Source organism: Balaenoptera acutorostrata, chromosome 6 (assembly GCF_949987535.1).
Source record: "Balaenoptera acutorostrata chromosome 6, mBalAcu1.1, whole genome shotgun sequence".
NCBI classification, from domain to species: Eukaryota; Metazoa; Chordata; class Mammalia; order Artiodactyla; family Balaenopteridae; genus Balaenoptera; species Balaenoptera acutorostrata.
The window spans coordinates 74,884,222-74,896,156 of NC_080069.1; the positions used below are offsets into that span (position 1 = coordinate 74,884,222).

Here is an 11,935-nt window from a genome sequence, read left to right on the forward strand (position 1 = left end):
CAGGAGAGGAATCACTGCGTTGTGAATACGCGTACCTTTACTCTGATATATGTGTGCTTGTAAAGCTCTCCAAAGGCTAAGCAGCTCCCTGCCGGCATTCATGCAGTCTAAATATTGACAGCAATTCTCTGATCTCTGCACAGCCCAGCACAGGTTGGGTGGGGCCCAAGCCCGTTGGCCCAGTTCGAAAGGCCTGATCTCAGCTCTCAGCTGAGTTGCTGCACGCCAGTAGGCTGTCCCCAGCCATGTACCCGGAGCTGATTTTCTGGGGAATGTGTGTGATTGTGTGGGGTGTCTGTGTTTCTGGAAAGATCGTATATACTTGAGGCAGACTCTCAGTGATTGGCTTTTTGGGGCACACCTGTGGTTGGTAAGCTCTACCACGGCCTTTGGCTGTTTTTTTCACCAGTGTAGTCCAGGTGCCACAAACCACATGCTTGGCACATAATGGGTGCTCAGTAAATATTTTTGAGTGAGTGAGTGAGTGAATAAGTGAATGAATGAATGAATAAAGGGTTTTCTCTGAGACTTTGTAAAAAGTCACAGCTTTGTGGGCTAAATACAGCATGGTGTACTTTTAATTCTCAAAGGCACTATTAAAATTTATTTTACTCTAATTTCCTCACCTTTAAAATTAAGATTTAAAATTTATCACTTAATATATTCTTTTAATATTCCATTTAAGTAGTCAGTGGTTTGTGTCACAACCCATTAACCCTAGGTAAGAAGAAGTCACTTATAATCTGACCAGTTTCATGACAAGTTGGTGAAGTCTTTGGCACCTGGCAAGGTCTGATTGATTAAAAATTTGATTCAGTCCTGTTGGCATGGTAGTGGTAAGGGATTCATCCCTTCTCTGCCAAATCGAATTTAAATTACTACTGCAGGCAGCACAGGAATGCTTAAAGACAGTATAATCTTATTAAGGAAGAACAGTGAATTTCTAAAGCCAGGTGCTTGGACAATGTTTTGAAAATAAAATTTTGTAGTAATGCACTTATTTTGTTAAATGATAAAGAATTTTAAATCCAGAACTTTTAATGGAGAGTTTGCTGTTTATATTTTTGACATATATTCTAAAAGCAATATACTCATAAAAATATTCTCTGCCATACCACAACTCCTGGGGAAATTTAATATTTTTTGGTATTTACTCTTCCAGTCTTTTCCCTGTATGCTTATAAAAATAAATATATCAGGGAAATAAAAAACAGAAACAAACAATGATGTTTTGTGTCTTGATTTTTCCCCTCAATAGACATTTAAGTATAGATATGTATATATGTAACCAATCTGTTGTTGGACATTTCATTGATTATTAAAAATTATAAGCAGCTGTAAACAAATTTATATGTATATCTGCAATTGTGCACTTGTGCAAATATTTCTGTAGAATAAATTCCTAGAAGTGGAATTGATTGATTAAACGGTATGTAGATTTTACATTTTGACACATATTAATAATTTGCCCCCTGGAAGGTTTATACCAATTTATATTCCCACTGCTTCTACCAACAGCAGGGAGACCTGAAAATATAAAACAAATTATCTCTTTCTAATTGAAAACACAGGTATCATAAGGACAAAACTTTAAAAATGGACAGAAGTTACATGATTATTTCAGTGCCTATGTATTTCATCGTGTTGATTCATTTAACCTAAACATCGCTCTCTTTTTGGACATTGTGCTCCCCTCCACCCTATAGCACTGCCCAATCCTAGGGGTCATTGTCATGGTACTGGTTCTTTTCTGATGACTTTTAAATACATTTTTGGGCTGGGGTACTGTGTGCTGTTTTTCTTAATATATGGGAGTATAGCTATATTCAAAGAGGAGTTGGCAACTGTATTTATTTTACCACAACTTACAGAGTAATTTACTTTGTTGAAATTTGTCAGCTTTAAGGTATAGTAAAGAGCAGAGAAGAAACTTGGAAAACATACATGCTAGTAAGGTCACTTCCGGGTGATAGTGGATTGGTTGTACAAAAGCCACTTTGAAAACCGAAGGTGCCAAGAAGTTAGGAGGTGTTCTCTGGAAATGAAAAGAGATGATCAGTTCTGATCAGCTGGGTTTCTGCTTACTATTTCCCTTTAAGAAAATATTCTTTTTTTGTTGTTTTAAATTTATTTATTTATGTATTTTTTTAAGTCACAATTTTTTTAAAAAATAAATTTATTTATTTATTTTTGGCTGTGTTGGGTCCTCGCGGCTGCGTGTGGTCCTTCTCTAGTTGTGGAGAGCGGGGGCCACTCCCCGTTGCAGTGCGCGGGCTTCTCATTGCGGCGGCCTCTCTTGCGGCGGAGCACGGGCTCCAGGAGTGTGGGCCTCAGCAGCCGTGGCGCCCGGGCCCAGCTGCTCCGCGGCACGCGGGATCCTCCCCGACCAGGGCCCGAACCCGCGACCTCTGCATTGGCAGGTGGACTCCCAACCACTGCGCCACCACGGAAGCCCTATCTATGTATTTTTTTATTTTGGGCTGCGTTGGGTCTTCATTGCTGTGTGCGGGCTTTCTCTAGTTGTGGTGAGCGGGGACCACTCTTTGTTGCGGTGCGCGGGCGTCTCATTGTGGCGGCTTCTCTTGTTGCGGAGCACGGGTTCTAGGCGCGCGGGCTCAGTAGTTGTGGCTCTTGGGCTCTAGAGTGCAGGCTCAGTAGTTGTGGCGCACGGGCTTAGTTGCTCCATAGCACGTGGGATCTTCACCGACCAGGGATTGAATCCGTGTCCCCTGCATTGGCAGGCGGATTCTTAACCACTGCGCTACCAGGGAAGTCCCTCTTTTTTTAAAAAAAGAAAGAAAGAAAGAAAACTTTATTAAAATCATCGAAAAGTTGTGTTATACTGGCACAAATTGGAAAATGCTGTCATAGACATAGACCACAAAATTCCAGAGAGGAATGGCTATAAACTATTCGTCTCTGGACACCAGACCACAGGCACCTGAGTTTCCAGCTAACCATCTCAGGTGTGCTATGAAAGAAGCGGAGGGCCACTGAATGTAATAGAAATCTCCTTTAAGAAAACTTGTAAGTAGTAGCAATCAGTGCCTTCATCATACTGATTGGGTGATGAATGAATAGTGTATCCATCTGTTAGTTTATTGAAAAGAAAACCTTTTTGAGTGCCTACTCTGTGTGCCAAACACTGTTCTAGGAGATATGGGACAAATGTGAGGGAGTGAGATATAAAAAGCTCACCTGAAAATCCACTTTCTTTTTTTTTTTTTTTTAATTGAAAAACAGTGGTCATGGTGAACTAACTTAAATAATTGGGGAGATTTACATAATTTAGACAATGACCCTTTTTGAATGTTTACATATTTCATTGTGTTGTTGTGCCTTCATTTAACCTAAACATCACCTCTTTTTGGATGCTGAGGCTCCCCCCATCCCCCCACCATAGCACCCAGTCCCATGCGTGCTAGTAGCACAGATCCTAGTTCTCGCCTTTTCCAGGTACCATTTTTAAAATTCTTTTTAACCCTAGTGGTGATTTGAATTCTATTTTTAAATCTCTGAGAGTTCTTGGAGCCAGATGGTATTAACCAGGGAAATGTCCCTAAAGTGAGTACACAGAGGGAGGAGGGAACTAAAAGACTATAAATTCCTCTCAATTTGAGTAATCAGTTATAGCTACTCAAGAGTGGCTGGCTCATCTTTCTTCTCTACATACAAACAAAATTGCCTTTTCCTAATCCTGTTCTATCAAAGGATAAATTATCTGCTCCAATATACCAGTTGTTAGAATTGCCTTTTGTGCTAAACGTCTTTCCCCCCCAAGCCTAAGAGTTTGTTAACTGGGTAAAACAGGAGCACATTATCTGGACATGTTTTGATTCTTTTCTTTGTCATTAGTAGCAGTGCAGGAATGGCAAAGTTGATTTTTAAAAAATTTTAATGTAAAGGAATTTAGATAGTTTTTCTTAAATTATTTGTATGTAATAAGTACAGCAAGGCTTTTTATTCATATAATTAGATTCCTTTCCTTTGTGTCCTTATGTTTTAGATATTCTCTATTAAAAAAAACATGTAACTGGATCTACTTGTTTTTAATCCATCTTGACCATCTGTCTTTATATTTATTGTGATTACTCTTCTATATTCTTCTATATTCATTTCTGCAGTCACAGTTTGTTTTGTATTTGCCCTGCTTTTTCTAAATTTCCCATTTTGTCTCTTCTGCCTTCTTTTGGATTGACTTTTGTTTTGCTTTGTTTTCATTTTATTTTCCTCTCTGCGATCTTGGAAATTATATACGCCAGAAAATTTAACATGTGGATTTTACTCAGTGAAATTCAAAATTAATCTACAGTTTAACTCTACTCTTGAATAAAGTATTTAGAATAATTAAATCATGTTGAAGTCTTCTGGATTTACATGCTATGTTGCCCAGTGTTCTACTTCTGTCTTATTTAACTCTCACAAATCATACGTTATTATATTGATTAGTTGCATACAGCCAATATATGTCCAGGCTTACATTCCTTCTTGCGTCTTAGGTCTTCCTTCTGGGATTATTCCTTTCTTAAATTTATCCTTTGGAAGTTCTTTTATTGCTTGTAATAACCTTTCCCAATTTTTGTTTTTAAAAAAAAATGTCTTTCTGCCCCCTAAATGAACAGATACTGTTTTAAAGATACTGTTCTACCGAGTTCAGCCTTTCATTATTGCTGTTTCAAAGTCGGCTGTTATTCTGTTTGCTCTTTTGTAACCTCTTCTACCTATATGCTCTCATCTCTGTATCTTTTTCTACAGTAAGATTACCATGAATTTCAAAGTGTTTTTCTTTCTTTTTGAATTTACTCTGCTTGTGATGTGTAAGGCTTCTTGAACCTGAAAAATCATCAAGTCCTGAAGAGCTGTTGTGACCTTGAGTACTGCATCTCTCCCACACTCTCTTATCATCTCCTTCAGGAAATCTTAGACACATTGTAAGACTTTCTCACTCTTAATTTCTTTCATGTGTCCCACTTTTTTTAATGCTTTGTGCTGTATTCTGGGTCATTTCTTCACATCTTTCTTCCAATTCATTATTGCCTTCAACCATGTGTTGTATGTGGTTTAATCCATTTTTTTAATTTAATACATTATTGACTGGGGGATTTTTGCAGAAACTAACGCCTGTGGCCATAATATGTCTCCCATCAAAAATGTGTTAATTTTATTATCATATTTTTTTATTTCTAAAATTTTTTCTTTGGTCATTTGTTTTAAAAATAATTTTATTTATTTGTTTGTTTGTTTATTTATTTATGGCTGTGTTGGGTCTTCATTGCTGCACGCAGACTTTCTCTAGTTGCGGCGGGTAGGGGCTACCCTTCGTTGCGGTGCGCGGGCTTGTCATTGTGGTGGCTTCTCTTGTTGTGGAGCACGGGCTCTAGGCGCGTGGGCTTCAGTAGTTGTGGCACACGGGCTTAGTTGCTCTGTGGCATGTGGGAGTTTCCCGTACCAGGGTTGGAACCCGTGTCCCCTGCATTGGCAGGCGGATTCTTAGTCACTGTGCCACCAGGGAAGTCCGGCTTGGTTATTTTTGATGTTCTTTTGTACTTTGATTATACTTTTAATTTCCCCTTTTAACTTCTTATAATAAGCAAACATATGAAACATTACACATCCTTTTTTTGGTCTATGGTTATATTTCCATGAAACATTATACATCCTTGTTTTGGTCTGTGGTTATATTTCCAATATTTATAGTCTTTGATTCTGCAGTTTTTTGTTTCTTTTAACTCTCACCTGCTTTGTGTGTGTGTTTAAATTGTGAACTCATGTTCCTCAAATGCTTATCTGAGGGATTCTCTGAAGCCTGTGTTTTAGTGTGTTTCTGGGGGAGAATTTCATTCTCCTCCATGTACCTGGGTGGTGCTACCAATGCAGAACCACTTTGAGTGTGAGGGTTTTGGGGGGGGGGAGGGTGTGGTCACATCTGTAATATGAATTTCAGTCTCAAACCTGAATGAGTACAGGTCTATTGATACAGGAATTCTCCATGGAGATATTTTTAGTTATTTCCACTCTACCCAGAGCCAAGAATAAGGTAGGCGACTGTCCCTGCTGTCTCCATTGCCTGGTAGTGTTTTTGCCCCTAATACATTCACTCTGATCTGATCTCCACCCTGTTTGGCTCCTACAGTTTCTCTCTTTTCCCGGCCTCCTGTTGAAATGCCTGCCTCAGTGCTGCCTTATTTCTCTGGCTTTGAGCTTTCTTGGCATTTCTTGCCTTTAAGGATTTCCCCTCAAAGGCAGCCTGCATTTAATGGATTATTATTATTATTATTGAATGATATCCACTGTTTTCAGGTTTGTCTAGACATCTATTTTAGAATATTGTCAGAAACGGAAGCCCAGTGGTCTTTTATGCTGGCATCATCATCTTTCACACCCGCAATACTGGTGGAGAAATGGCCAAGGGGTCCCACAGATTACACAAATTGGCAGTCTCTGTGATAAGGCCAAGGACTCCTTTAGACATAAAAATCCATAAAACTTGAGTTCCTTGGTGGTGCAGTGGTTAGGACTCAGCACTTTCACTGGCATGGCCCCGGGTTCAATCCCTGGTCAGGGAACTAAGATCCCGCAAGCTGCACAGCGTGAGCCTCCCCCCGCCCCTCCCCACACACACAAAAATGCATGAAACTTGCCTAGGAGGTCACCTTTGACCTGAGGAAGGGGGATTTTTTTTTTTTTTAAAGAATGAAAATATATCTGTTTGCAACTCTAGATAAGGGCTTTTATCATGACAGTGTTTTGGAGTGGTGATAATAAAAAAGCTTAACACTTAATATTCCATTCGTTCTTTTTTTTTTTCTTTTTGGCCATGCAGCACGGCATGTGGGATCTTAGTTCCCTGAGGAGGGATCGAACCCACGGCCCCTGCATTGGATGCACAGAGTCTTAACCACTGAACTGCCAGAGAAGTCCCTAATATTTCATTCTTTTTAGGGTACATCTCTCCCTATGTATTTCACTAATTTTCTAGTATTGTTAAGTTTGCCATTTCATTCAAGGAGAGTATATTTGAAAATATAATAGGTAGTATAATGTTCCTAAAAAATATCCACTCTTTGGTGTATAGAATGTGTGAGCTGGCCTTTCTATGGAGACATTTTGAATTATAGCTTTATTTCTAACATTGAAATGTTTGTGTTTTTAATCAAATTGGTTTTGATTGTTCTAAAACAGGCCCCAGGCATGGAGGAGTTGATATGGGAACAGTACACTGTGACCCTACAGAAGGTGAGTACTACACATGTCATATTTGCTACAGTCTGTTCTTCAGTTTACAGATCATGGATCTTTTTTTTTTTTAATTGAAGTATAGTTGATTTACAATGTTTCAGGTACACAGCAAAGCGATTCATTAAAGACATACACACACACACACACACACACACACACACACACGCAAACACTTTTTCAGATTCCTTTCCATTATAGGTTACTACAAGATATTGAATACAGTTCCCTGTGCTGTTCAGTAGGACCTTTATCTGTTTTATATACAGTTGTGTGTATCTGTTAATCCCAAATTCCTAATTTATCCCTCCCTCCCCTTTCCCCTTTGGTAACCATAAGTTTATTTTCTATGTCTGTGTGTCTGTTTCAAGTTTGTAAATAAGTGCATTTGTATCATTTTTAGATTCCACATATAAGTGGTATCGTATGATATTTGTCTTTCTCTGTCTGACTTACTTCATTTAGTGTGATAATCTCCAGGTCCATCCATGTAGCTGCAAATGGCATTATTTCATTCTTTTTTATGGCTGAGTAATATTCCATTGTGTATGTATACCACAACAGATCATGGATCTTATTTATTTTTATGCAAACACAGTTATTGCATTAACAAGGATTTGCATGTTGTTATTTTTTTGGCTACGGTCTGTATAATATAGAAAATTATGGAGGTTAATTAATGTATTCACCTGTCTCCAGATAGAATAGTTTATGAAAAAAGAGAGGAAAGGAAGGGAGGAATGGAAATAATCTGTTCTGTTTAAGGACGTTGAGGTAGCTTCTACAACTTTTGTAATTTTAATTATAGCATTTATAACTTATTCCCTCAGTGAGTTTTAAGTCCAAACTAAAAAAAAGATTTTTTAATTAAAAAAAAAAAAAGTTTTTTGGCTGCGCCACATGCATGAGGGGTCTTAGTTCCCTGACCAGGGAATGAACCCGTGCCCCTGCAGTGGAAGCTTGGAGTCCTAACCACTGGACCGCCGGGGAGTTCCCCAAACTAAATTGTAAAACGTTAGTTTAGCACTCAGGAGACATGGGTTGTAGTCTTTGTCCCACTCCTGATTATATTAATAGGTGCTGAATTAATCAGATTTTAAACAACAGCCCCCTCCCCACAGTGGGGTTGAAAGTAGAAGTAAGATCACATGTAAGTGTTATTTTACTTAATTTTTAAAGGTATTTCACAGGTATCGCCCCTCTTGATTAAATTAGGTAATACAAAGAGCTTCTAGTACTTGGAGTCCAGCACATAATCACTGCTTAATAAATGTTAGCTCTGTTCCTTTTTATTCTGACAGCAGAGTTTGAGGTGGGCATGATAGGTGCTAGCCCCGCTCGAAACAAGCGCAGCCACCAAGCGTTTGTAAGTGACTTGGCGTGCGGCTTGAGCTAGACATGCACTCGTGATCCCAAAGGCTTATTCCATCAAGCTGCCTTGGTCAGCATCTAGCTTTTCCTGGGCCCTGCATGGCTCTTTCTCCACTCTGAGTCTCTCCAGTCTCTGTCACCTCTTAGATGGATTGTAAGTTCCTCAAAGGGAGAGTTTTCCTTTGACCGTCACAACCATGAACTTCAACCCTTGACTTCAGTGCAAATTTGGTTCTTGAATAAATGTGTATTAAATCTATCCAGGTAGAGAAACACAGATTGGTGCTCAAGTGCTGAAACTTCTGGAGCAGTAATCATGGTTTCTTCAGTTGAGAGGCTTCCCCCTTTAGGTCTTATTTTTCACGTCTTGTCATCTTCTGACTCTTCTCTCTGCCCTTCCACCACATACCATTTGCGTTTGGACCCTGAACTGGCAAAGGTGAGAAACATTTTTGGCCTGGTATAGAGGATGGAGCTCTCTCTGTGTAAAACCAGGTACCAGGGGATAGCGCTGCCAAATTCAAAGCCGTGCAATTAATGAACAACAAGCCACCTTGTCTGTGTTGCTAACTGTTTGTTATCGATTGCCACAGTGGGCCCCACGTGGGAACTTATCTTGAGGTGAGGGTTCTTTCATTCTCTGAGAAGATTTTTACGAAATGAAACCCATATTTAGTGTGATAGTCACGTACATGCCCCTGTGATCTGGATGAAATCCGGGAGCTTAGCTTTTTTAAACACCGAAATGAACTGGGATTCTGTATTATTTGGGTTCACTGTTACACATTTCTCTATCAATCTTGAATCTAATTTATCTGTATTTCCATCTTATATGCATGTAGAAAAGAATTTAATGCTTTGCTCTCTCATGAGATCTCAAAACTAAGTTCGTCTTCGGATTTTATCTTTAAAATCCATTTCCTTCTTTTTGACCCTATATGAAAGTGAAACCACTAGCTCCCCTAACTTGGAAGTTAAAGGTATTCTTTAAAAATATGGTTTTAGCATAGATTCAGCTGTGACCAGCCCATCTGGCTCAGGCCTGGATATGAGAACAGGTGTGATTGGTGAATCCAATAACATATCCTTATTTGGACAGAAGATGTAATTTCCCATCCCCTGCCAGCTTCTACTGATAACTCCAGTCTGTGCTATCAATCTTGTCCAGCTTTCACAAGGCTGTTTCTTTTAGATAAGGAATTTCCCTTTATAAACCTGTCAGTTAACCATGATGACGCTGTATTCTGTTTCTCACTTGTCTCTCTTAAGCCTTCTGTTCCTGAGCTGTCTCTGGTTATTGGTTTGACCTTTATTTTATCGACTGCTTGTAATAAATCCTGAAAACCACTTATAGAAGGATTTTATTTTAATTTTTCTCTTAACCCCAATGAACAGGATTCCAAGAGAGGATTTGGAATTGCAGTGTCCGGAGGCAGAGACAACCCACACTTTGAAAATGGGGAGACATCAATCGTCATTTCTGACGTGCTCCCGGGTGGGCCCGCCGACGGGCTGCTTCAGTGAGTGTCCTGACTCCCTGCCCCCAACCCCTGCCAGCCCACTGGTTGGCCCTAGACAGGGGCCTTTGAGTGGTGTGCACTTTTAAAATTCAAAAAGAAAAGGAACGTTTATATATGTATATTGAAAAGTCTTCAGGCAGTAATGGAGACCATAACACACCATGTTTTAACAATCCCCAAACCTTTGGGAACATCCAGACTTTGAATAGAGGAAAGCAATAATTTCCACAGGAAGATGGTTATAACTGTCTATCGTAACTATCATTCCTGGGTTTAGGAATCATTTATGAACATGGAGTGTAAAATTGGCATGCTCTTTTTTTCCCCTAATGCCTACCCACACTGTCTATATTTATTTTCATTTTTATTCATTAAGAGTGAGGCTAATCTGCTTAATGATTATCTAATTTGTAAGAGGGATGTAGAAATTGGGAAAATTTACCAAATGGAAACCCAAGTTTTCCAACTGCCAGGCTTCTGGTCCGAAGAGAAAATGCCATTGGAAAAGATGCATGTCTGAGTCCCCTTAAGATAATTTCTCAGGGCAGAATCTAAAGTTAATTACGCAGCTGCCTTGGCCACATGGCTCCAAAATTTAGCTTCTCTTGGCATTTCATCTCAGTGGTCCTCTCCAAGTTAGTATTCTTTCATACAGAGAGCATGGTAGAATTTTTACATGATTTTTTTGGATGAGACAAAGTAAGAGTTAGGGTTCTGTGACCTCAAAATTTCTTTAAGAATCTGAGGCGAGTTCTTGATTTCATCCCCTCTAAAACATAAGTGAATATCAGCCTCCTTTGGGGAGAGCTGTAGACTTGCTGAAGCGCACCGTGTACCATGGGTAAGGAGGCCCTGACACACAAGTTCCATTTGTGCTCCAACCTCGCTGCCATCCAGTGCCTCCTGGAGGGACCCCGTGGGTTTGGGTCCTTCTCCCCAGGTGGTTTCCAGGAGACACTGTCCAAAGTGGGCTGAGTGGCTCCTGAGTTCCTTCCTCAGAAGAGCTCAGACCAAGTTGATGGATTAAGCCTCAGGAGTCATTAGACACTGAGCCCTTTGATAAGCATTTTGGGTCAATCTGCCACTTTTATTTGTTCCTAAATAAATGATTCAGAGGGACAAGATGGGAGTTTTTCACATTCCGTTTTTCTGTTTGTTTTATTTGCAGAGAAAATGACAGGGTGGTCATGGTTAACGGCACCCCCATGGAAGACGTGCTCCATTCATTTGCTGTTCAGCAGCTGAGGAAAAGTGGGAAGATCGCTGCCATTGTACGTTCTGGGTTTGTTTTCAGCTCACCTCGGTAGGACTTTGTTTTTATGCCCAGAAGAAAATTACTACTTGCTCTTCAGCCCTATCTAGGGACCACTATTTCCATATCCTCAGTACTTTGGGAGGGTGATGTTAAGGGTGATGTAAAGATGTATGTGAGTGATCCCTCCCTGCCTTCTCTTCATCCTACTCGTAACTTAAGACCAGTGCTTCTCTTGTCTGAGTGAATTTGCCTTGAGCCAGGTTAAACAATTATTCCCTAAGAGAATTAACTAGATTGAGAACAATGGTAAAACAACATTAATTTAGAGACTAAATTATGAGCTCAGAAACTCATTTGTAAAGGCCCTCACAGGATCTGTTCTATCTTCATAAGCTCCTGTTTCTTAGGAGATACTGGCAATCTGTACCATTCACTCATTTATTAGCTCACTCAGTCATTGGGCAAACATTGGTTGAAAATCAAGTTGGCCCTGAAGCAGGTCTGAGATGCAAGGAGTGTTCACTCCAGTGGGGCAAGTGGACACACTAAGCGA

The 11,935-nt window shown here is 39.8% G+C and overlaps 1 protein-coding gene across 5 annotated transcripts in view; it reads left to right on the forward strand.

Annotated features, from left to right (window-relative positions):
- The window catches only part of TJP2 (tight junction protein 2), a 132,878-nt gene that overhangs the window by 82,353 nt on the left and 38,590 nt on the right, over positions 1-11,935 (forward strand). For all 5 annotated transcript variants that reach the window (XM_057548625.1, XM_057548623.1, XM_057548622.1 and 2 more), the window contains 3 exons: positions 7,183-7,236; positions 10,003-10,127; positions 11,296-11,398. In XM_057548625.1, the coding sequence (XP_057404608.1) occupies positions 7,192-7,236; positions 10,003-10,127; positions 11,296-11,398 (273 nt within the window). In that variant the 5' untranslated portion in view covers positions 7,183-7,191. The remainder of the gene's footprint in view (positions 1-7,182; positions 7,237-10,002; positions 10,128-11,295; positions 11,399-11,935) is intronic.